At 34.1% G+C, this 23,728-nt stretch overlaps 6 protein-coding genes across 6 annotated transcripts; all 6 read left to right on the forward strand.

Annotated features, from left to right (window-relative positions):
- The first annotated feature begins 449 nt into the window (after nt 1-449).
- On the forward strand, nt 450-4,011 carry LOC145743913 (ras-related protein Rab-5B-like). Its single transcript, XM_082561978.1, has 5 exons — nt 450-680; nt 1,495-1,646; nt 1,889-2,011; nt 2,861-2,954; nt 3,380-4,011. Exons 1-5 carry the CDS (start codon nt 518-520, stop codon nt 3,496-3,498), a joined length of 651 nt encoding a protein of 216 aa, XP_082418104.1. The 5' UTR covers nt 450-517; the 3' UTR covers nt 3,499-4,011.
- A 305-nt stretch (nt 4,012-4,316) lies between these two features.
- Nucleotides 4,317-5,131, forward strand: LOC145743449 (uncharacterized). The gene is made up of 3 exons (XM_082561409.1): nt 4,317-4,527; nt 4,591-4,715; nt 4,914-5,131. The coding sequence occupies exons 1-3, from the start codon at nt 4,425-4,427 to the stop codon at nt 4,938-4,940; spliced, it is 255 nt and encodes an 84-aa protein (XP_082417535.1). The 5' UTR covers nt 4,317-4,424; the 3' UTR covers nt 4,941-5,131.
- Nucleotides 5,132-5,620: 489 nt separating this feature from the next.
- LOC145743603 (tubulin beta chain) lies at nt 5,621-7,576 on the forward strand. The gene is made up of 6 exons (XM_082561606.1): nt 5,621-5,766; nt 6,013-6,232; nt 6,298-6,505; nt 6,563-6,807; nt 6,875-7,269; nt 7,346-7,576. The coding sequence occupies exons 1-6, from the start codon at nt 5,710-5,712 to the stop codon at nt 7,559-7,561; spliced, it is 1,341 nt and encodes a 446-aa protein (XP_082417732.1). The 5' UTR covers nt 5,621-5,709; the 3' UTR covers nt 7,562-7,576.
- Nucleotides 7,577-8,905: 1,329 nt separating this feature from the next.
- Nucleotides 8,906-11,199, forward strand: LOC145743083 (transcription factor Sp9-like). Its single transcript, XM_082560967.1, has 8 exons — nt 8,906-9,295; nt 9,364-9,432; nt 9,602-9,646; nt 9,850-9,988; nt 10,061-10,317; nt 10,401-10,539; nt 10,616-10,770; nt 10,901-11,199. The coding sequence occupies exons 1-8, from the start codon at nt 9,238-9,240 to the stop codon at nt 11,083-11,085; spliced, it is 1,047 nt and encodes a 348-aa protein (XP_082417093.1). The 5' UTR covers nt 8,906-9,237; the 3' UTR covers nt 11,086-11,199.
- Nucleotides 11,200-12,591: 1,392 nt separating this feature from the next.
- Nucleotides 12,592-17,120, forward strand: LOC145743928 (kynurenine--oxoglutarate transaminase 3-like). Its single transcript, XM_082562002.1, has 12 exons — nt 12,592-12,662; nt 13,160-13,239; nt 13,335-13,485; nt 13,625-13,774; nt 14,035-14,124; nt 14,245-14,367; nt 14,798-14,918; nt 15,375-15,451; nt 15,545-15,634; nt 15,759-15,945; nt 16,331-16,494; nt 16,713-17,120. The coding sequence occupies exons 1-12, from the start codon at nt 12,597-12,599 to the stop codon at nt 16,773-16,775; spliced, it is 1,362 nt and encodes a 453-aa protein (XP_082418128.1). The 5' UTR covers nt 12,592-12,596; the 3' UTR covers nt 16,776-17,120.
- A 661-nt stretch (nt 17,121-17,781) lies between these two features.
- On the forward strand, nt 17,782-23,003 carry LOC145741317 (dnaJ homolog subfamily C member 7-like). Its single transcript, XM_082558887.1, has 13 exons — nt 17,782-17,917; nt 18,070-18,158; nt 18,451-18,575; nt 18,773-18,889; nt 19,764-19,838; nt 20,283-20,401; nt 20,542-20,695; nt 20,976-21,140; nt 21,412-21,577; nt 21,680-21,826; nt 21,944-22,043; nt 22,405-22,538; nt 22,608-23,003. The coding sequence occupies exons 1-13, from the start codon at nt 17,817-17,819 to the stop codon at nt 22,655-22,657; spliced, it is 1,542 nt and encodes a 513-aa protein (XP_082415013.1). The 5' UTR covers nt 17,782-17,816; the 3' UTR covers nt 22,658-23,003.
- The last annotated feature ends 725 nt before the right edge of the window (nt 23,004-23,728 follow it).

Raw genomic sequence — 23,728 nt, forward strand, 5'->3', positions numbered from 1 at the left:
CGGTTGTATTCAAATATTGTAATGTATATACACGAAAAATAATTTATAGGATTCTAACAAAATATATATGCTCCGGCAGCGTGGTGTAGTGGTAAGAACACTTGCTACACTACACATGAGGTCGTGGGTTCAATCCCCACTGATCTCATGCTGTAGCGCCCTTGAGTAAGGTGCTATAAACGGTATTAACTCCTGAGGAGCCAGCACTTAATTAGCAGCATAATTATCGGGTAATTATAATCTATATTATCCCAAACTGCCACAGGCAACTCGAGACTGGGTCGGAGTAACTGATGTTACTCTATGTTTAAGTCGCGCATTCGACTTTCCCACATCGAGGATAAAGATATATACAAAAAAAAAAAAATGCTTGTTTGCTTTTTTTAAACTGGCTGACTGGTATGTTTTCAACATTTTTTAGATTTAGTAGTTTTTCATTTTAACTTCTATAAACTTGTTTTATGTTTCAGGAACTGTTTGCAACTTTATAATTCAGTAATTTTATTTTTGTTAAAAAATGGCTGCACGTAACACACAACGACAAGCACCTCCTGGTGCTCAGGGCAAAATCTGTCAATTTAAGTTAGTTTTGTTGGGTGAATCTGCTGTAGGTAAAAGTAGTTTGGTGTTGAGGTTCGTAAAAGGGCAATTTCATGAATATCAGGAATCCACAATTGGAGGTAAACGCTTTTTAGTTCATTTTTTGTAAGATGTTTTTGTTTTTATTGGTTTGAATGTAAAAGTATTCTTAACCTTTTTTACAAGAAACCATTTATTTATTAATGATGTCTCATTGCTTGAATGCGTAAGTATTTGTTAACAACATTTGTCAGATTTCTATTTTAAACTTATCTTTTATTAAACGTTTCCACACAATTATGTTAACCTGCACACTGTGTATGTAAATATTGTAGTAAACAATAAATTGTTATTAAGTTTTAGTGAATCTTTTGTATAGAGTCATTTCTAACTTCCTTGTTGTCTGCATATAAAGTTAAAAAAAGTTTAAAACTTTAAAAAACGACCAAGGGCCAATATTCAAAACTCTGTTATTTCTGTGAATTAAAATTCATGTGCTTACTCAAAGTTATTATATAAATTAGCCACAACTTATAAGTATATCTGCTTGTAATATATAGTTTTTCTTGTTAAGCAACCCATCTATTATTTATTTAAATCTTTTTGGCAAACTAGAATGCTTAACAATTGGAAGCAATAATTATACAAGTGTGTTTTCTAACGTCTTGTTTTGAGCTATTAAACTGTGGAGAACACTGTTATTGGCAGTGTACTCAGGTTACAATATATGGAAGTTATTTTGTGGCCATTGAGCATTTTTATTACAACTCTTTATTATATTTAATTCATTATCATCATTTTATAAGCAAGAACTTGCACTAAGAGTTTAATGGCTGTTGTTGGTATTTAAAAGTTTGCGTTTTGTTAACTTTAATTCAATTTTAAAGCAAATTAACTTATTGTTTGTTGTTTTAGCTGCCTTTCTGACCCAAACTGTTTGCCTGCAAGATACAACCGTCAAGTTTGAGATATGGGACACTGCAGGACAAGAACGTTATCACAGCTTGGCTCCTATGTACTATAGAGGGGCTCAAGCAGCTATTGTGGTCTATGACATCACAAACCAGGCATGAAATACTTAAACTCAACCACCAACTTTTGTTGTTTTAACATTCTAGAATTCTATTTATTGTTTTTACTTTCTCTTAGTGAAGCTAAAACTATTAATTGTCTGTATTTTCTTTTTGTTAAATTTTTAACTGGATTACAATGTGCCAGTAGTGAGAATTAAACGCAGAACGCCAGGTTTTGGATAGCTGTAATTATAATTTATTTTGAGTACTTTAACCGGCATATTATTACATCATAGGACACTTTTGCGAGAGCTAAAACGTGGGTAAAGGAACTGCAGAGACAAGCAAGTCCGAGTATCGTGATCGCCCTCGCGGGAAACAAAGCTGATCTTTCAAACAAACGAATGGTTGACCATGAAGTAAGTTTAGGGGTTCTAACATTAGTGGTAGTTTGTTGTGAATAAATGAGAGTCTGTTATGAGTTTGCAAGGTTCAATGAAGGTCCATGGAGACTAAAAAAGCGGGTTATTTGAGGCTGGTAACTTTATTGGCATATTGTTTTGTATTATTACACAACAATGGACTTTCCAACAAGGCTAATCAGTGAATGTCTGCAGAAATCAATTAATTTGTGTCCAGCCCTTCACTAGAGCAGTTTTTGAGTTGTTTAGTTTATTAACAAATTTGTTATATTGGATAAGTTAATTAAAAGCAAAGGATTCGTAAAATAATTTTAAGTTGTCATTGAAGAATTTGGATTTTCTTTTAGTTGATATTTTATTGTAGAAACCGGTTTATTATCAGTTTTTTGGTTTGAATTTTTTTTAAATGGTTAAATTTTCTGTTTTTAAAAACAATTTCCATCTTAGTTTTACCTAAAGCAGTTTCATTGTTGTTTTGATGGTGGTATTATGATGTCATCACACAACAATAGTGTCTTATTACATCACACTAAACTTAAAGTGCTGTCATGTTCAATTATTTGATTTGTTTTCATTAAGTTGTACTAGAAACAGGTTTAATTAAAGTTTTTCCATTTTTTAAAGTAAAAATTGGTCAAAAATATAAAATTTGGGCCTAGTTTTTGTCATTTTTTTCGTGGAATCATCTGATAAACCTGATTAAAATAAACAAAAATAAAAGGGCCATTAATTTTAAATTATTTAATAAACTAAACAGGAGGAAAGTGAAGTGGAAGAATGTGTTTACTTTCGAATAGAAATTAACCAACTGAATGTTTGATATTAAGCAGATATACTTATTTTTAGGAAGCTGCAGCATACGCTGAAGAGAACGGGTTGTTGTTCATGGAAACCTCGGCCAAAACTGCGATGCATGTCAACGATATATTTTTAGCAATTGGTAAGTTTTATAAAATAACCGAAACACTAAAGGTCAGATTGTTTATTGTATGTTTTAAAGTATGAAACTAGCGTAACTTTATTAGTGTGGTAGACCGGTTATGACATTGGACTACGAGCCGAAAAGTTCCAAGTTCGGGTCTCATCAATGCCACACTATTTGCTCATTAGCTTGGCATTTATGGGTAGCTTAAACAAGTCACAACAGCATACTCTTGATAAACCCATCACCCCACTAAATTATAAAACCTATTACCTTAAGTAATATTAAAGGGTAAAAAGGAAAGTTTGTGAAGCAAGAGCGATGTTTAAGCTTTGAGAACAAACTTCCTTACATCTTTGATATAAAAACCTAACTAAAAAAGTTTGTTTAAACCTAAATGTGAAATTTAAATTCTTTTTAACCCCAACTTAACTTTTCAACAGCTGAGAAATTACCAAAGAACGACAACGGACCAACCTCGAATCGAGCACGACCTGGGGGAGTTGATATCACATCGGGGGGTTCCCCAGACACCCAATCATCGGGTTGTTGCTCAAAGTAAAAACACTTATGCAATAGAGGAAGAATCATTACTCATTTAAGACTTGATCGAGGATAAATTTAATCTTTTGATTGAAGATAAATTATTTTAAACCTAATCCTTAATTGAGATCTCCTATAATAAGGTTCCAATTCATATTTGGGTTGTCAAAATTATATTTTTGTTTGGCATCCCTGTTTTTGCATGTTTATCATTCCAAACGTCTGATGATTTCCAGTGTTTCCCATTTGTTTATCGGAGGACACACAATAATGTGCACTTAGATGTGCAAATTTTAATATTTTTATCGTCACAGCTTTTGTAATAATTGTAGTTTCTGCATGTTTTGCTGTGTGCAATTTTTCAATTTAATTCTCTAAAATTTGTAAATTTTTTTGATTTTGCTTATCCCCAATGTTGTTGTGACGTCATTTGTGTAATGACGTCATATTATGTGCGACATCATCAGTTTGATGGTGCAGAAGGATTTCTTTAACTATAAATATATATATATCGCCACCCCATTATTGCCTTATAATATGTGTGCCTATGACGTCACAAATAGGCAAACATGATCGTGTGTGACGTCACAAAGTTACATCGCCACCAGTACCGATGCCTTGGTATGTCGCGGACATATTTTGAATTTGTTTTCGTTTAATATTTAACTCCCTTAAACTAATAAGCGAGCTTTGTTCATTTGTCATTTGATACAACCGAACAATCGAGCGTATTGTCGAACGCCCTTGCGCGAAAAAGGCTTTATTGTTACGTCATAATAGCTGCAGACTGTTTAAGAGTGCTCACAGACCGACAAGTTCTTATTCTCGTCGAGTAGACGCGGAAGAATATTTATCGCATGTTTAAAAGTGGTTTTAGTTCAGTTTAAGATATTTGTAAACTTTTTATTAACTTGGTTTTTAAATTTGGCGGAGTAATACATAAATATGGCGGAAATGCATTGGGAAGCGAGGCGAAAACAGCTTGTCGTCGACAGGACTTCGTTTTCTAGAACGCAGCAACGTTTTTACCAAACCCCAGCAGCAGAAGGTATTCAACTGGTTTGACTGTTTGTTTTATACAACCGATCAAGTTCAAAACCTTACTTTACAGAAAGCCCTTCTCCCACTGCGCCTAGAATGAAGTCAAGACGTCAAATGACTGATGACGACATGAGGAAAAACGTCAGAAATCAGCATTTACAAAGTTATTCGGCCAAACTTCCAAACCGATATAATGTAAAACTTTGTATTATTAGGCTAAGATCATATTTACTTAACACCTGTACGATTAATAAACCCATTATTTGTCGATGAATAGGTTTTGTATTGGCTTTGTGACGTTGGTAGGTTGTATGGTATAAAGGTTGCTTTAAAGTAAATTTGCGCAATAAATTTAAAAAAAAAAAACTGTTTTAATTAATATTTATTTTTTAGTCTTTGAATTATGGACAACAATGGTGAATCAAGTCAGAGGATTAAGCTGTTGTTAAACAAAATAACTTTTAACACATAACCTTTAACACATCATCACCTTTGTTTTATATTTATTTTGTTTATGTGCTTCAATTTTGTGCCTTTGTATGGCTTAATTTTAATAGTTGTTGAAGGATTTTTATTAAAAAAGCGCACCAACAAAATTTTGCCTGCGTCGTAAATCTCTGCCTACGTCCTAGAACTTAGCCTACGCTTTCTTAGAACGCATCACGTTTTATTAAGCAGAGTTTGTTTGGTATGTAGTTGTTTTACAGTCTTATAGCTTAGCACACTATAAATAATTCAGGTCGTTTAATATTAAATGTGTTAATGCATAGCCTAAGCGGTGTTAAGAATATATTATTTTTGTAATTAGTATAACAAGTAATTCAAAAGTGGAAAAAGTTAGTTGAAGGTAATATATTTTTTTGTTTTTAACATATATTTTTTATAAAATTCTATTTAAATGTTTAAAAACGCAATGGAAATAAAATTAATGCATATTTAAAAAAAATTAATATTTTTTAATCGTATTTATTTGGCAACATAATATAATTGCGTAACAATGGATGACGTTTTTTAAAATAACCAATGAAATTAACTTCATTGTTATTCCGTGCAATCAGAATTCGTTCTAGAATACAATTACAAATTTTCTTGTTTTTTAGTGAGAAATTTTCTCCGTGTTGATTTTGTGAGATCGTTGAAACGTTGAAATATTTTTAACTTTGTTTTTGTTAATTAATTAATTAAAAATATGCGCGAAATCGTTCATTTACAAGCGGGCCAATGCGGTAATCAAATCGGAGCCAAGGTAAGTTTATTTTAGACGAGTTTTAGGACTCATTTAAGTTAAACAGCTGTAGAAATGTTTAAAGACAGGTTTAGTTTTTGAAAACAGAAATAATATTGTCAGTTAAGTTGAACGTCAAGTCTATGTATTACAGACCGTAATCAATATTTTAATTATAAGCGTAGACAAGTATCATCAGGCCTACTTCAATAACTCGCAGTCGATTAGATCATGTAGCTAGCTAACTTGAGTATAATTTTTAATTAGTTTTGGGAGGTAATCAGTGACGAGCACGGCATTGACCCAACCGGAACCTACCACGGCGACAGCGATTTGCAATTGGAGCGAATCAATGTTTATTACAACGAAGCGACCGGGGGTAAATATGTCCCGAGAGCGATCTTGGTCGATTTGGAACCCGGAACCATGGATTCTGTCAGATCCGGACCTTTTGGGCAAATCTTCAGACCAGACAACTTTGTTTTCGGTAAGATTACAACAGCTTCATTTTAAAGTAGTTTTATTAGTTTTTATTATAAATTGTTATTTTAGGACAAAGTGGGGCAGGTAACAACTGGGCTAAGGGACATTACACTGAAGGGGCCGAGTTGGTCGACTCAGTCCTCGACGTCGTCCGCAAAGAAGCCGAAAGTTGCGATTGTCTCCAAGGATTCCAACTCACTCACTCCCTTGGAGGAGGAACCGGCTCCGGGATGGGAACTCTTCTCATCAGCAAGATCCGGGAAGAATACCCAGACAGGTTTGTTGTTGATTTTAAATAATTTTAAACGCTCGACGTTAAATCTTTTTGTTTCAGGATCATGAACACATTCAGCGTCGTTCCCTCCCCCAAAGTATCCGACACCGTGGTCGAACCTTACAACGCGACCTTGTCCGTTCACCAACTTGTCGAAAACACCGACGAAACTTACTGCATCGACAACGAGGCCCTCTACGACATCTGTTTCCGTACTTTGAAGCTCACCACGCCCACTTACGGCGACCTTAACCATCTCGTGTCGGCCACTATGAGCGGTGTCACCACCTGTCTGCGATTTCCTGGTGCGTTCAAACTTAAACCTTGATTTAATTAAGTTTTTACATTTGATTAAATCTTGTTTTTCTGCAGGTCAGCTGAACGCCGATCTCCGCAAGTTGGCGGTCAACATGGTCCCGTTCCCCCGCCTCCACTTCTTCATGCCGGGGTTCGCCCCACTTACTAGCAGGGGGAGCCAACAATACCGAGCTTTGACCGTCCCCGAACTCACCCAGCAGATGTTCGATGCCAAGAACATGATGGCCGCGTGCGACCCCCGCCATGGCCGATACTTGACCGTGGCCACCATGTTCCGAGGTCGTATGTCCATGAAGGAAGTCGACGAACAAATGTTGAACGTCCAGAACAAGAACAGCTCCTACTTTGTTGAGTGGATACCCAACAACGTCAAGACCGCCGTCTGTGACATCCCACCACGTGGTCTTAAGATGGCCGCGACCTTCATCGGGAACAGCACCGCGATCCAGGTCAATATCGACCCCGCCTTTGTATAAGCTTGAGGCCGAGTTGTTAACATTTTGTTATTTTGTTTTGTTTCTGCAGGAGTTGTTCAAGCGAATCTCCGAGCAATTCACGGCCATGTTCCGACGCAAGGCTTTCTTGCATTGGTACACAGGCGAGGGAATGGACGAGATGGAATTCACTGAGGCCGAGAGCAACATGAACGACTTAGTGAGCGAGTACCAGCAATACCAGGACGCGACCGCCGAGGAGGAAGGGGAGTTCGATGAGGAGGAAGGAGACGATGAAGAAGCTTAAAAAATAAATTCTTTGTGTCAATAAAAATTAAGTTAGAATGCGATCGATGTTGTTTTAAGTCCAGCTGCAGCGTTTTAATGAGGAAATGCGCGACAAGCTGTACTTAGAAGTCGCTTCGTAGTCGGGCTTTAATTAAAAACATTCCATCAAGTTGTAACTGTTAACACATGTTCCCAGCCCGTAATTAAACTCCATTAATAAGCGGCTTGCGACGCCAAAACGGATAACTGTTCGCGTTCACACACCATCATTGTCGAATTATCACCAGTAAATGGTGTCAAGTAAATGTTTTTGCGGTCATCAATTGTTGCAAATAGACACTGCTGACGTAGTAGTGTTGGTTGCCATGGTAGTGCATTGAACCCGGATGTCGGAAACCGTGTTATTAACATGAACCGGAAAACATTTTGTTTTTCCAACAAATTCAAGCGGGCTTAACATTCCAACTTGATGGAAATAATGGCCATAATAGAACCCCACATAATGGGTAATTTGCAACAATAGCTCAAATAAGCGGGTTTAACGTCGATTCCGGGCCTAAAGGAAGCGACTTGTATATTGTCTCTTCGTTGGTGTTCTGTGACGTCACAAGCATATTACTCTTTGGGGCGAAAATAAGTTGACTTGCAAATAACTATGAGAACGTGGTGACGTCATATCGAAATAGTTTCACTATCGGTTAATGTTCGAGCCTTGCGCGCAATAATATCGTGGCCCCATTGTGACGCAACAATGAAAGATAATCCGCGAGTGGTCCGATAGCGATTATGGGATCTTGGGACGACACCTGCTTCGTTCACGAGCGACTAACTCGGCTGATCCTTGCTTTTGTTCCCAACGAACACGCCGGCATCCTACGTCACAATGCCATATTTTCTCGTATTTTTTAAATTGGGGCAATTTAGGCAATTATGAAGTTAACCTCGCAACGATTTTCGGGGTCCCAAAAAAGTGAAAAAATTCGAGATTTTTATTTTTTTTTCGATATTAAATTTTGAGGTTTTTGACCGGAAAGATTTTGTGTAACGAGCCATGATCCAGCTGTACAAGTTTTTATTGTTGAGTAAAATACTGGGTTGAGTTTAAGCCGTGATTTGAGTGTAATTGGCTGAGAACTCGGTGGTGGTAATTACATCTTTCATTGATTGGTTCTTGCCTCAAAATTGCGACAATTTTTAATTTAATAAAAAGTGTGAAAACATTAATTAAATAAACAAATAAATTGGTTTAAAAATTTTAAACTTTCGGCATTTAAAAAACGTTTTGCAAAAAAATAAAGTTGAATTTAACAAAATGTTTAAAATAATTTTTATCTTGTTTTAAAGCCGATAATCGCGTCTTCAGTTCGCTGACAATAACGGACAATGGACGCGAAAGTTTTATCTTGTTTCCCGTAAAGTCGAAACATTCGCGATCGAATTTTATCGGAGATTATCCGAAGAGAAAAAGGCAGCGAAGTTGTTTTTATTAAACGAGAGAAGATTTAAAACATCATTCGACGTCGAGACTTCGAATAAAGCATAGCTTTGTGACGTAACAGTTAAACATTATGTAGAACAGTCAGTTAAGAATGTTTACAAGTTAGAAAGAGTTAATTTTAGTTTTTTAAACTTAAGTTGTATTTAAAATTTAACCAAATCCTATTTTTTTAATCAGAAATTAGAAATTTAAATATTATGAGCGCCCCGATCGCACCCCTACTTCAATCCGCTTCACTTTCAATTGCAGGACCTGGTGAGTTCATAATTATTTATTTGTTACGTCATAACCGGACTTTATTTAACCCCGGCTTATTTTTTCAGGTGTGGGAAACCCTCTTTTGCATCGAGCGACCGCTTTCGTCGGAAATCTGCCATCAGTTCATTCAATTTGTGAGTTTTTTGGTTTATTTCCTAATATTTGAAACCTTTTTAATTTTAAATATGAGATTGGGACTTTAAATAATTTAATTCATTTTTAAAGTTTTCGCTTAAGTTTTATTTTAAATATGTCGTAAAAGCTTGTCAATAACAAAGTAATTAAATACTTGAAATTATTCAGCCTCGGATCCACTCTCCTCTCCAGTTGAAGTTCTCAATAATACAGGTTCGTAAGTTTAACTGAAACTAAATTTAAACTTTTTATGTTTTTGGATTTATTTTTTTTTAATTAATTTTTGAAAATTGAAATTAAATTTATTTTTAACTTTTGTAACTTTCTTCTCACGTTTAATCAAGTTAATTCGACGTTCCAATTATGACGAAATAATTAAAATATTTTAACTCAATTAATTCTGGAAACCAATTTAGGTTCACCCGTCGACAGTGCTACTTCATCACCGTATCACGTGACACCACCTCCTACGTCATCACCGATGATGTACTCCCACGTAACGTCACCTATTAGCATGACGTCATCAGACTCATTACGTCAGAGCATGAAAAACAGGTGTGTTTTAAGAAAAACTTAACAAAATTATTTTAATTTTTGCTTAATTTTTTAACCAAAAATATTAAACAGCGCTTTCACCACGAGCGGGACCGGATATCCCCGAGCGTACGAAACCTGGCCCGGAAAGCCGTACCCGGAATTAGGGACCCAGAACCCGACCCTGGGTTACCACCCCTCACCGTGGGAGGCCGCCCTTCAGAGCACGAACACTTGGTTGGAGATGCAAGGTCTCCAACATCATCATCAGATCTACTCTCCGGATTATCATTTTCCTCCTCCTACTCTTGCTCCTCTCTCAACAACAACTCCTCTGCTCACCTCATCAGGTTCGTGTGACGTCATTTGTACGTCATACTCTATATTAGCTTTGTTACAAAGAACAAAATTTAAATTTCTTATTTTGCTTTAGGTCAAACTCAGTACGACTCATTTAAACCAGTTTTACCTACGTCACCTTATACGTCAGACTCTACGTCATCAATCAACCCTATGTTGTCTTCAGCGCCTCTACCGGCAACTCAACGAAGCTCAAGACGATATTCTGGAAGGTAAAAATATTGGTTCAAACAAAAAACTTAATTAATCTTCAAAAGTTGAAAATATTAAATTCTGAATTTATTCCAGGTCAAATTGTAGTTGCCCGAACTGCCAGGAAGCGGAAAGGATCGGTCCAGCTGCAGCAGCTTTTAAACCTAAGGTTCATAGTTGCCACATTCCTGGCTGTGGAAAGGTTTATAACAAAACTTCACATCTTAAAGCTCATCTCAGGTGGCATACAGGTACTATGACGTCATTATTATGTATTTATTGCGTGACAATTTTCTGTTTTAGATTTCAGTTTTACTTCGTCGGCCATTTTAATTATTTCACTTTGAAACTTTTTTATTAATTTTTAACTTCAATTTAAAGGTGAAAAACGTTTCGCTTGCCCGGTCTGCAACAAGAGATTCCAACGAAGCGACCACTTAAGTAAACATGTAAAAGCTCATACCGAGAACGGAGATACACCTGCGGGAAACTCGGGCAGAAATTCCGGCAACAACAAAGACGAATCGTCCGAGCTCAACATCAAACCAAAGATCATGGTCAAATAAGAAACATTTAAAAATGCTGAAAAACGAAGCGCTATATATTCTAAGTTTATGCTTTTATTCGAAGCGCATTATACTCTTTAATGTAAGGGTATTGTAGGGGAATCCCTCAGCCAGAGAATCACAATCATACCGGCCTTAATTGTCGCCTTGCAAAGTGGCCTTAATTGTTAGTTGATATTTATTGTAAATTGCTTTAATAAAATATTTTAAAACTACGATTGTTTTTTAATTACTGACCCCAGCTTTAATTGCATATTTACGTGCATTCTATTGAGCACGTGACCCATCTACGAACTGTGTATTAAGTCACGTGGCCTGTATTTATTGACGTGGAACGAAATAGTTTTGTGGATTTAAAGATTTGTTTTTTTTTGCACAAAATATTCGCAAGTAACTATGTCCGAAATACGAACATGTAATTACGCAATTATTCCATTTAAACCCGTTCATTAAATACTAGTATTCATCCGCCTTATACCGGATAATTGTAGCTCTCCGCGACCCTGCTAATACCGAAGCGCGATGCCTTCTTTCATGACGTTATAGCAGGCATTATGACGTCACATTATCGCGTTGTAATCCCGCGTTTTACATTGTGACAAGTTTTAAATCTGCGCTTAGTTTAATTATCTCAAAAAGTTTAAATTTTTGTTGTAATTCTTTTAAAATTTGCTGAGAATTTTGGGCCGAAATTTTAATTTGATCGACATCGGCTTAAGAGTTTAATTCCTTTTAATTGCTTACTCAAATTAAAACCACTTAACTCTTTCACCACAGGAACTTAACTTTGTGGTTGTGTTTAAACTAACACAACTTGTTGTTCGAAGGCAAAGGGTTTTAACATTAAAATTGGAGAGAAAATTGAAATTATGATCAGATTGTTGTCTATTCTGCTGTAGGGTTGAATTATTCTTATCATAATAAAGCGCAGAACTTAATTACGAACTTCTGCGCGAAAATCAACAAGTTTCGACCAAATTAATTTACTTTAAACATAAGTAACAAAATACATTCGTTAAAACTTTGTTAATTTTGTTAAAAAACACGAATTTTGTCATAAAATCCGAAGTTAATTGGGTTTAGAAGGTGAGATAATCGTTTCTAGTTTAACCGCAGTTCCAGGTGCATTTACTTAAATGTTTTTCCATCGAAATTGTTGGTTTAATGGCCCAACTACACAAATAAATATCATAAACTCGCTCAGTGTATTAAAATATGGCACGCGACTTCGCACTTAAGATAAATATCGTCTTTAAACTATTTAAATTTTGTTTTCATTGACGTCACGGTGACGTAAAAGTTATTTAAGAATATTTTAGATTTTGAATTGTTTTAATTAATTAACTGATTAAAGTTAAAAATTATAATTTGTAAATTTAAAACCATTTCAGTAGAAGCAAATTAAATCTCTATCTCTACCTTGCGACAACATTTTGTAAACATTTGGTAACACTTGGAAATTCTGGTTTGCATCTATGACGTCATGTTATTTGTTTGAAATGTAAACAACGATGGTTTGCAATATTTGCAAAATCGCTCGCGTGGTCACGAGGTGTGTTTCTCTTAAAAGGAACTCGGTAAGTCGTGTATTGTAGATGTAAAAGTGGTTAATTTGTAAATAATGTTTGAATTAATTACGTATTTGATATGCAAATTAAATATTTATTTTTATTTTGGTTTTTCGTGCATTAATGAAATAAAATTATTTGGTGCAGTTTGGTTAGAACTTTGTATTTTGAGTTCGATTCCCGCTGCTTCCTTGTTGTGGTATTTTTAAACAAAGTCTCATAGTTAAACAGTGTTTGCTTGTGGCAAAAAAGTAATTCCCACTGCAACTCGAGACTGGGTCAGAGTAACTGATGTTACTCTATGTTTAAGTCGCGCATTCGACTTTCCCACATCAAGGATAAAGATATAAACAAAAAATATATATATATATATATATACTGATATAACTTGCACAATTTGGGGCATCAGAAAAATAAGTTTTATAGGCCTATATAAAATCCTGTTATTAGACATTTGAGTTCAGCCTTTTTACACTCGCAATGTAAACATGAATCTTGCTTTAAAGGTTTTAACAAATGTAACAAGAATGTCGTCAACTAGAATAAAACCTTCCGAGCGGTATTTTGGGGTGGACAAAAATGTTTGGTAAATATTAAAACAAAATAAATTTTAAAATAATTTTCCTTATGGCTATCTGTCACTTGTTATCATTCATTTGCACATTATGACCTTGATTTTAGGATAGAGTTCACGACCTTGGCAGCAGAACACAAAGCTGTCAACTTGGGCCAGGGTTTTCCTGATTTTTCTCCTCCCAGTCACGTTAAAGAAGCGTTGAAGAAAGTGGTGACAGAAGAACCTGACATGGTGCACCAATATACAAGAGGATTTGTAAGTTTTATTTAATTCAGTTTTAATCTTTTAGATTTAAACCTGAAATTATTTTGTAAACATAATTAACAAGTAATACATATTTATAGTATAAAGAATAATTTAAAATTTAATACAAAATAAAATATTTGACTTATAGGGTCACCCTCAGTTGGTGGGTAATATTGCGAAGTTGTTTGGGGGGTTGGTGGGTCACGAAATTGACCCTCTTAAAGAGGTTATGATAACCATCGGGGCTTATGGGTCGCTTTACTCGTCGATCTCAGCTTTTGTGGACAGAGGAGATGAGGTAAACTTAACTTAAACTTGTACATCTAAGTTGAAGCATCTTAGTACCCTCTGTGACATTTTAAGATGACATTGCTAGTTTATATTAGTGTTAAACTATAACACTGTAAGTTGGAAGCAGTGGGGATCGAACCATGATCTCCAGGTTGTAACATTAATCACTTGCTATTTGTGTCATTTTGGAAGAAGTTTAAATTTGTACCATAGCTAAATCTAAAAAAACATAAGCTAATTAATTTTAAAATGCTTGTGACATCATAGGTGATAATAATCGAACCGTTCTTTGATTGTTACGAACCGATGGTTAAAGTAGCGGGGGGAATCCCTAAGTTTATACCACTACGACCGAAAGTAAGTTTTAAATTTGTTTTGTAAAACTGTCCTTAAAATGTAACTTTACTAACGAGTAGAATCTTAATTATATAATTTAACGGGTTGTTGGTTGTTTTACCTAAATATATATTGTCACAGAAAACCTCGTCAGAGGTAACAAGCAGTTCTGATTGGTCGTTGGACCCGGAAGAGCTGGCTTCAATGTTTAATGACAAAACAAAGGCCATTATTATAAACACACCAAACAATCCACTTGGAAAGGTGAAATAAATATTGAAATTAAAAGCTTGTGGTTGTTTTTAATGTTGAATGACAAATTGTAAATAAATTTAAACAAAGCATGTTTTAAACAAATTAAAATGTGATCAGTATGTTTATTATATCCTAACAAATTTTCATGTGCTTTTTATTTTCGATGTGGAAAGGCTGGCTTTTTGGCCTAAACATAAACATAACTTTTCTTAAGTTGCCTTTGTCAGTTTTGGATATTATAGATTATAATTGCCTGATAATTTAGCTGATTATGTATTGGCTCAGCAGAAGTTTGTACTAGATATGGCACCTTACTCAAGGGTACTACACATGCATATAGTGGGGATCAAACGCATAACCTAATGTTGTAAAGCCAAGTGTTTTTATCACCACGCTGCCAGACAAAATGTTGCACAACTAATCTCTCAGCAAACTTTAGGTTTTCAACCGAGCTGAGTTGCAAGAGATTGCAGATTTGTGCATCAAACACGATGTCCTCTGCATCTCTGATGAAGTTTATGAGTGGTTGACGTATGATGGGAAGGAGCATGTCAGAATCGGTAATTTTATTGTCAGAGTAATTTGTAGTTTTGGTTTAAACAACGATCGACCCACCTAAGTTGGTTTTAAATGTAGTTTTAACCAGGACCTTATGTGGTGGTTTTAACCAGGACCTTATGTGGTGGTTTTAACCAGAACCTTATGTGGTGGTTTTAACCAGAACCTTATGTGGTGGTTTTAACCAGGACCTTATGTGGTGGTTTTAACCATAAATGTCCACTTTAACTTGTATTAAAATTATGTTTGTTTTACTTTAAATTTAGTTTGTAATGATTTGTTACGTTTGCTTTGCAAAATTTGCGTGGTCATATCTATTTATGTTTGGTGACTGTGTCATGTTATACCAGAAATCCATGTGTAAATATTTATCTTTTAATATTATTAAATTATTTATTTTATGTTTTTTTTCATTACCATTATCCATAAAAATCTTATTAAAAATAAACTTTTTTTAGCTTCTCTGCCAGAAATGTGGGACAGGACGCTGACAATTGGTTCTGCCGGAAAAACATTTAGTGTAACTGGATGGAAGGTAACTAAAATATTTAAATTTAAGGATGTTTTGTCATTCAGATTATTAACGTATAATAAAAAGGATATTTTGTATTTTGATAACTTGTTGTAGATTGGTTGGACTTATGGCCCCCAACATTTGATGAAACATCTGATGACAGTTTGGCAAAACACGGTTTATAATTGCCCAACTCCAGTCCAGGTAGGGTTTGTTGAAAGTTCGTTGATAGAGGTCACTAAAGATCTTGTTAACTTTCACTGCTTAGTGCAGCTAAGCAAAACCTTTAAGTCACTACTTTGTTCTCATTTAACTTTTAAATTTGAAGCTAGCTGCAGCAAAAGCGTTTGAAGTTGAGATTGAAAGACTTGAAACGGATCAAAGTTATTTTAAACAACTTCCTCGAGAGCTCGCAGCAAAACGAGATTTTCTGGAGAAAGTCTTGATTGAGGTCGGGATGAAGCCAATTATTCCGCAAGGAGGATATTTCATGATTGCTGATGCTTCAGATATGAGTAAGTTTTATGCTTAAGTTGGTTTTGCTATTTAATTAATTGGTGTGGTGTAGTGGTTAGAGCCCCGGACTTTACCAGAGAAAGCTTGAGTTTAATGTTCCCCTTTCTTACTGTAAATTGTATGAACTCCTGTTAAGTCAATAACTTCTGCTCACCGGCTGGTTTGTTGTATTCTATTTACTTATATTCTTAAATGCTAAGGTCAATTAAAGACTAGTTTAAAGTAAAAAATGTTACTCTATGTACTGGCTGTGATGCTAACCTCTAAACATTAAGGGTAAAAGTGCATGGAAAAAAATTGTCGTTCTCAGATTAGTTGGGGATGCATATATATGTGTTTGGTTTCCTACCTTAGCATTAAATGTCTTTTATTTAAATTTACTAGAAGTAAAACTGGATGAGAATGCTGACGTGGGAGAGTCGTGGGATTACAGGTTGGTGAAGTGGTTGACGCGGCACAAGAAAGTTGCCACAATTCCGACAACAGCCTTCTATTCAAACGAGCACAAACATCTGGCAGATAAATATGTTAGATTTTGTTTCTGCAAGGTTATAAAATTTAATTTCTGATCTAATAAAACGGGTCTTTCTATGATTCTATGAATAGGGGTTACACTAAGACTGAATAACAGAGAACTTTTTTTGGGAATATTTTTAGTTTTTATTAAAAAATTTACTTTAATTATTAAATGGTTTTGTGTTAAAATTTTTATTATTTATTCTCCAACCAATCAAAACTTTTTCTGAATTAAAATTTATGTTTTTAGGAAGATGAAACAATTAACAAAATGGCGGCCATTTTTAAAGAGTGGTCAAAATCACTCAAATGAAAAGTACCAGCGTGTTGGTCCCTTGTACTACGTGATATGATTTTAACATTTATTATTATGTTTAATATTCCATGACATAACCTTTAAAGATTTTAATTTCTGTTCTGATAACTTTAAAGTTAGCCTGTGTTGGTAATAATTACTGTAAGTTAGTGAATTTATTTAAATCTAATTATTATTTAAGTTTACCTTTTTTTTATGCAAATTTTATTTCAAGTAATTTTTTTTATTATGTTTTGATTTTTTATGTATTTGAGGTGTTATAACAACTGTTTTTTAATAATTTTTCATAGAAGTTTGATTTGTATTTCAAAAATTCATATTTTAATATTTTTATCGCCAAAATATGAGCAATTTAGATCAATATAAGGTAACCATTATAATATATTTAAATTAGTAAAAACGATATTTTATTCAGAATATGTAAAAAAATTAACAGTTGCCAATTTCTACGGGTTAAAGTTTAAGATTGCTTTGGCTAGGGAAATCCCCGATATTTTGAAGTTACGTCATTCATTCTAGAAAATACTTATTTTGTTGACATCTGTTCATGAAGTGCGACAACTGGAAAATGATCGATTTCTTTTGAGCGCTTTTAGTTTTTGTTTTATGTTAGTTTTGAGTTAGGATTGCAATTGAATAATGTTGTTTATATATTTAAGAGACATTTAAATAGAATTAAAATCATTTTATTTTTGGTTAAATTAGTTAAAATTTGTACATTTTAATTCAAGTTTTCAATACGAGTGAAGTTTATTACAAAATTAGGGGATTTTTTAACCGATAGTAAAAATTAGGTTGCGAATATTCGCGAATTTTAAGTTTTAAGTTCCCAAATGTGTAAAACAGTTGTTATTAGTTTGTTAAACATATGTCTAGGAAGGAAAGAAGGCGTTTAAATGAAGGTTTTAAGTTACTTTTGTGTGAATCGTAGTCGTTAGTTTGCATCGTGGAGATGATTTAAACACGAATGTTGAATTGCTTTTCAATCAAATTTTTCTTTTTTAGTGTTCTTAAAGTGATTTTATAGTTAAATACTTGATGGCCTGTGCAGTAATGAGTGAAGGCGCGAATATTATGTCGCCCAAAACTGAACAAATGGAAGTGGATCAAGAAGAAGAATTAACCAAAGAAATGAAAGAGTGAATATCTTGTTTCGTTTTATAATATTTTGTTAACACTTTGCAATTGTTCAGTTTAATAGTGTACATCTGTATTCTGTAATGCTTGGTTTTATAATCAAATAATATAAAAATGTTGTTGTGTGTTTGATATTTTTATTCTTATTTTTTAGTGGTGCTGAGCAACAAAAAACTAAAGGAAATGAATTTTACAAAGCTAAAGATTACGAACAAGCTGTTACCCACTACACACAAGCAATCAGTAAGATCTTTCGAAACTTGTAAATGTTAATAATTGGTAGAACTGTAGGAGTAACAAGATTAATATATATTTGTTATTGGTATTATAAAATAATTTATCATTTGATACAACTGGTTGATTTTTTGCTCTATCAGTGGCAGTTTAATTGTTGTAATATGGCCATAACTCGCAACTAATATATTTACTAAGTTTCATTGTATATGGATATATAGTGGCTACTGGGTGAGGGTATATATAGTATGTATTTATTTTAAAAAACCCTTAAGGTGACGAATTATTTGATGTTTTTCAGATATTTGGCCGGAGAATCCAAGTTATTATAATAACCGAAGTGCAGCACAAATAATGTTGGGAAAATATCGCAAAGCTTTGGAAGATGCTCAAACTGCAATTAAAAAGGACAATGCCTTCGCTAAAGTAAGTTTGTGTGGAAACAGTTTATTTAAAAAGTGTGAAATTATTTTAAGGAACAAAAACTTGCAAGGAACTTATTAAAATAAAACCAAAACTAAAACTGTTATTTTGTTCCTGTTTGTTCTTTAAAGTCATTGAAAGGGTATTCTAGGTTAAGTCAACATTGAATTTTTGTCACTTATTTATTCTTTTTATTACAGGCTTACTTGAGGGAGGCAAAATGTCATATCGCCATGGGTAACGCACAGGCAGCTTTACTTTCCTTACAAACTGTGAAGGAACTGGACTCAAGCAACGACCAGGCTGTAATGACTGAGGTTAGTTTCGAATGTTTTTTGTTGAACTTTTATTCAGTCTTGTTGTTTGTGATGTCATAAGACATTGTCAAATCTGTATTCTCTGTTTGTGCCCCCCTCTTATTTATTGAATTAATTTTTGTATGTTGTTAATCAACTTCACATCTTGGGTTATCTTTTAATTTCACAAAATGTACGTTTTATGTACTTATCTTCCTTATAACTTTATGGTTTTAAAAAAATTTGAACAATTTTTTTCTGAATTCTTATTTGCATATTGGGTTCTTTACCTAAGTAGATACTAGAATGGGAAAGCTCTATACTTCCTCCTAGTGCTGAAACTTTAAGCGACGTTAAGGAATTAGTTTATGATGGCCTTGCAAAAATTATGTCAGCAATTGGACCTCAAATCCAACAAGATTTTGAGGAAAGAAAGAGAAGAGAAGAAGAAGGCAAATTGCCAAAAGAGAAACTTACAACAAAGGAAGGAAAAAAGAAAAAATGGATTCGATGTAAAGATGGAAAATATCGAAACACAACTCTATGATGTCATAATTGTGTTTATATGTGTTTACAACCGTGTCTTTATTGTTATTATAAATATCAAAAACACAATTTTGCATTTAGTTTAAACTTTTTTACTTTCTTGTATTTTCCTCAATATTTTAATGTTTTGTTTTAAAAAATGTTTTTTTTAAGGAATGTTTTGTTGAAATTAATAAAATCAATTCTGTAGTTTTTGTGTCAAAAATATCAAGTTTAAATTTTTAACAGTTGTAACTCTATGTTCAACCATTGTTTCGTTATTGTAACAATGTTGTTACCCCATTGTTTTCTCATAATAATAGTGGTTTGCACCATTGTTTTCTTATTGTAACAATGTTAAATGTTGCAGGTTCATCACGCTCAAGCGATCAACGAGTTTCAACAACAAGCCGACTCAGCTTTCACCAGGAAAGATTACAGACAGGTAACTATGGTAACAAAATGGTAGATTTTAAGAAAACAATGAATTGTTACAATGCAAGTGTGAATATTGTACAAACAACTTTAATAACATTGTTCTATTTTCTGCTGGGTATAAATTATGTTTAGGTCGTGTATAACAAAAACCAGCAGCGTGGTGTAGTGGTAAAAACACTTGCAACACCACCCTGAGGTCATGGGTTCAATACCCACTGATCTCATGCTGTAGCACCCTTCAGCAAGGCGCTATAAATGGTATAAGCCCCTGCTGAATTAGAACTTAATCAGCAGCTTAATTATTGAGCAATTATGATCTATATAATATCAACTTGAAGGCAACTTGAGACTGGGTCGGAGTAGCTGATGTTACTCTATATTTGGCTCGCGCATTCGACCTTCTCACATTGAGAATAAAGATATATACAAAATAATTTCTGTTTATGTTTAGGTCGTGTACTGCATGCGAAGATTGTTGGAACTAGCTCCTGCCTGTGTAAAATACAAACTCACCAAAGCTGAGTGTTTGGCTCTGATGGGAAAATATGTGGAAGCTCAGGATATTGCAATGTAATTAGTTAAATGATTGTTCGTTTTTCAATTATATTAAAATAATCATTTTATAGTAAGTTAAGGAGGTTGTAATGTTAATTAATTAAATAAATTTTTTTCGTTGGTATTTTGCTTAAATAATTATTGTGACATCACAGAGGAATTCTCCAGAAAGATAGTTTGAACACGGATGCAATATACATTCGAGGAATTTGTTTATATTATGATGACATAATAGATAAAGCTGTCAACTTCTTTATACAAACTTTAAAACTTTCCCCCGATCACACAAACGCGAGATTAACTTTAAAGGTTGGTTGAATTATTGGCATTCATTGGACTTGCTGATCATCCAAGAGCGGAATTATATTTGTTGTAACATGGTCGCAACTTTTACTGAATTTTAGCCTGCAATAATTTACCTGTACACCACAAACTGCAGTTGTTTTTTTGTAGGCCTATAAATTGGACATAATATATATATAAATATGTATTCTGTCCACCAAGCTCCGTTGTAAATAAATGTTGTTCCTAAAAAATCTTGCCTAATTACTGAACTGTTAAAATTCTAAAAATTTTATTTTATTTATAGAAAGCAAAATTACTTTCCCGGAAGAAACAAGAAGGCAACGAAGCATTCAAGTTGAACCAAACTCGACACGCTTATGATTTATATTCAGAAGCTCTCCTTATCGACCCCAACAACAGGAAAACAAACGCTAAACTTTATTGCAATCGGGCCTTGGTTGGAAGCAAGGTAAGTTTTAAAAAGAAGGTTTAACAAAAAAATTGGGTTTAATCCTCATTGTTTACTGGGCACCCTTAATTAAGATGCTTTACTTTTTACAAACCAATCAACTGTTTAATTAATCGCCAGTAATGCTTAATATTGTTTTGTGCTGACAATAGTAACTTAAGACTGGGACAGGGTAACAAATGTTACTCTATGTAGTGAAGTCAACTGTCCCGCATCGAGGATAAATAAAGATAAAAATTGAAACTAAAATATATTGATTATGACATCATAGTTGGGAAAGTACACTGAAGCTGCAGAGGATTGCACGAAGGCTCTGGAACTTGATGAAAATTACATCAAAGCTCTCCAGCGAAGAGCGAAATGTTTCACTGAGATGGAGAAGTTCGAGGAAGCGGTTTACGATTATCAGAAAGTTTTTCAACTCGAGAAAACAAGAGGTTGTTGTTAGTTGTTGGCTTGAAATAAATTTCAAATAATAGTTTTGATATTTACCTTGTATGGACTAATACCAATCATATTTTATAATTCTATTTTTCCAGAACACAAAGAACATCTTAGACAAGCTGAAGCTGCTTTAAAGAAAAGTAAAAGAAAAGATTTTTACAAAATATTAAATGTTTCTCGAGATGCAACTGAAGATCAAATAAAAAAAGCTTACAGAAAACAAGCATTGTTACATCATCCAGGTATGACATCACAACACAAAACAATAGCACAAATATGAGGTCACACTAGTTTTTACCCTAACCTTTATTGTTAAATCAATGAGCATCCCCAGTACTTAAATTAAGATTGTTTCAAAGATCGTCACTCAAATGCGACTGCCGAACAAAAGAAAGTAACGGAGCAAAAGTTTAAGGAAGTTGGGGAGGCCTACGCCGTTCTTTCGAACCCAGAGAAGAGGTTCGTTTTTAACTTAAACCCCGTTGTCATATAATTACTGAGCTCTTGCATTTAAATAACTTAGGACCCCCATTATTAGGTTAACTTAGGACCCCCATTATTAGGTTAACTTAGGACCCCCATTATTAGGTTAACTTAGAACCCCCATTATTAGGTTAACTAAGAACCCCCATTATTAGGTTAACTTAGAACCCCCATTATTAGGTTAACTTAGTACCCCCATTATTAGGTTAACTTAGAACCCCCATTATTAGGTTAACTTAGAACCCCCATTATTAGGTTAACTTAGGACCCCCATTATTAGGTTAAATAAGAACCTCATTAACTAGAACTCCTCAATATTTTTCTCATCTATTTACAGAAGTCGTTTCGACCGGGGTGAAGACCTTGATGGACCTGGTGGGATGCAGGACTTTGATGCCAACAACATCTTCCAGATGTTCTTTGGAGGAGGAGGAGGAGGAGGTATGGGAGGAATGGGAGGCGGTTTCCAGCGTAAGTTCAACTTCTTTTCACTTTAATTTTTGGAATTCGTAACTTTAATTTTAAATTAATATTTTGTAGAACAACAAGGAGGTGGTTTCCCCGGGGGATTTACTTTTCAATTCGGTTGAAAAACTATCAACAATGGAGGTGTGTGGTACAACCAAGGGACTTTATGACGTCATAAGCCACTGTAATTGGCCCGAGTGTTTATTTATTTCTCTGTCAATTCAGACGCATAAATCAACGATTATGCAATTCTTTAAATAATATTTCAGCAAATTTCATCTCTTTAATAAATTGTAGAAACTTTATTGTACCTAGTTTTATGTTAAGCTGTTAAAAAAGGATTTTTCCGAATTAACGAAAAACACAAAACCGACTTTTCACTTGAAACTAAGTTTAACACAAATTCACGTCCAAATTTTCGAGAAATTAAAAATAATTCTTTCAAATAAGGAGTTATGTAAAATGGGGTTAATTGAAACTAATTTATTGCGGGTAAAATTGGGTAATCATAAAAGAGTTAGTATTCTGTTTAATAATATAAAAATGGCGAGGGTTAGTTGACGTATACAAATATTTATTTATTGAGGACAATTAATGAATTTGCGGTTTAGTACACATCTCAGTTACAATTTCTACTCTGTAGTTGTAAATAAAAATATTTTAACGCGTGAGTTGCAGAATGCAGATTTTTGATAATTCTCTATTAGGGATGTTTTAGATATTTTTACTTCTAGTTTTTTATTGTCACTACATAGTTTAAGATTTTCTTGTTTTCTGTAAAATAAAGAAAGGGTAACGTATGTTGTCCGGTTCAACACAAAACATAATTACACTAAATTCTCTACTACGGTCAGACGGTATACAGATTGTTTTTTTTTTGGTATATATCTTTATCCTCGATGTGGGAAAGTCGAATGCGCGACCTTAAACATAGAGTAACATCAGTTACTCCGACCCAGTCTTGAGTTGCCTGTGGCAGTTTGGGATATTATAGATTATAATTGCCCGATAATTATGCTGCTGATTAAGTGCTGGCTCATCAGGAGTTTATACCGTTTATAGCGCCTTACTTGAGGGCGTTACTGCATGAGATTGTTGTTTTGTTTAGAGCTGGACAACATACATGGTCCAAAAAAAACTTTTGTAATTAGTAGAATACTGCAGTCAGTACTTTTTGCTTTTTAATTTTTTTT

The sequence above is a fragment of the Corella eumyota genome, chromosome 2 (assembly GCF_963082875.1).
Source record: "Corella eumyota chromosome 2, kaCorEumy4.1, whole genome shotgun sequence".
In the NCBI taxonomy this organism is placed as follows: Eukaryota; Metazoa; Chordata; class Ascidiacea; order Phlebobranchia; family Corellidae; genus Corella; species Corella eumyota.

What these genes read in the sequence shown, in the direction of transcription:
- LOC145743913 (XM_082561978.1), top strand. Translation starts at nt 518, where the DNA reads ATGGCTGCACGTAACACACAACGACAAGCACCTCCTGGTGCTCAGGGC. An exon ending in TCAGGAATCCACAATTGGAG is followed by an intron (nt 681 to 1,494) that starts GTAAACGCTTTT and finishes TTGTTGTTTTAG; the next exon opens with CTGCCTTTCTGACCCAAACT. An exon ending in TCTATGACATCACAAACCAG is followed by an intron (nt 1,647 to 1,888) that starts GCATGAAATACT and finishes ATTACATCATAG; the next exon opens with GACACTTTTGCGAGAGCTAA.
- LOC145743449 (XM_082561409.1), top strand. Translation starts at nt 4,425, where the DNA reads ATGGCGGAAATGCATTGGGAAGCGAGGCGAAAACAGCTTGTCGTCGAC. An exon ending in CCAAACCCCAGCAGCAGAAG is followed by an intron (nt 4,528 to 4,590) that starts GTATTCAACTGG and finishes CTTACTTTACAG; the next exon opens with AAAGCCCTTCTCCCACTGCG. An exon ending in AACTTCCAAACCGATATAAT is followed by an intron (nt 4,716 to 4,913) that starts GTAAAACTTTGT and finishes TTTATTTTTTAG; the next exon opens with TCTTTGAATTATGGACAACA.
- LOC145743603 (XM_082561606.1), top strand. Translation starts at nt 5,710, where the DNA reads ATGCGCGAAATCGTTCATTTACAAGCGGGCCAATGCGGTAATCAAATC. An exon ending in CACCTGTCTGCGATTTCCTG is followed by an intron (nt 6,808 to 6,874) that starts GTGCGTTCAAAC and finishes GTTTTTCTGCAG; the next exon opens with GTCAGCTGAACGCCGATCTC. An exon ending in GGAACAGCACCGCGATCCAG is followed by an intron (nt 7,270 to 7,345) that starts GTCAATATCGAC and finishes TTGTTTCTGCAG; the next exon opens with GAGTTGTTCAAGCGAATCTC.
- LOC145743083 (XM_082560967.1), top strand. Translation starts at nt 9,238, where the DNA reads ATGAGCGCCCCGATCGCACCCCTACTTCAATCCGCTTCACTTTCAATT. An exon ending in ACTTTCAATTGCAGGACCTG is followed by an intron (nt 9,296 to 9,363) that starts GTGAGTTCATAA and finishes TTATTTTTTCAG; the next exon opens with GTGTGGGAAACCCTCTTTTG. An exon ending in TGAAGTTCTCAATAATACAG is followed by an intron (nt 9,647 to 9,849) that starts GTTCGTAAGTTT and finishes AAACCAATTTAG; the next exon opens with GTTCACCCGTCGACAGTGCT.
- LOC145743928 (XM_082562002.1), top strand. Translation starts at nt 12,597, where the DNA reads ATGGTTTGCAATATTTGCAAAATCGCTCGCGTGGTCACGAGGTGTGTT. An exon ending in TTGTGGACAGAGGAGATGAG is followed by an intron (nt 13,775 to 14,034) that starts GTAAACTTAACT and finishes GTGACATCATAG; the next exon opens with GTGATAATAATCGAACCGTT. An exon ending in CAAACAATCCACTTGGAAAG is followed by an intron (nt 14,368 to 14,797) that starts GTGAAATAAATA and finishes AGCAAACTTTAG; the next exon opens with GTTTTCAACCGAGCTGAGTT.
- LOC145741317 (XM_082558887.1), top strand. Translation starts at nt 17,817, where the DNA reads ATGGCCTGTGCAGTAATGAGTGAAGGCGCGAATATTATGTCGCCCAAA. An exon ending in GGGCCTTGGTTGGAAGCAAG is followed by an intron (nt 21,141 to 21,411) that starts GTAAGTTTTAAA and finishes ATGACATCATAG; the next exon opens with TTGGGAAAGTACACTGAAGC. An exon ending in TCAACTCGAGAAAACAAGAG is followed by an intron (nt 21,578 to 21,679) that starts GTTGTTGTTAGT and finishes CTATTTTTCCAG; the next exon opens with AACACAAAGAACATCTTAGA.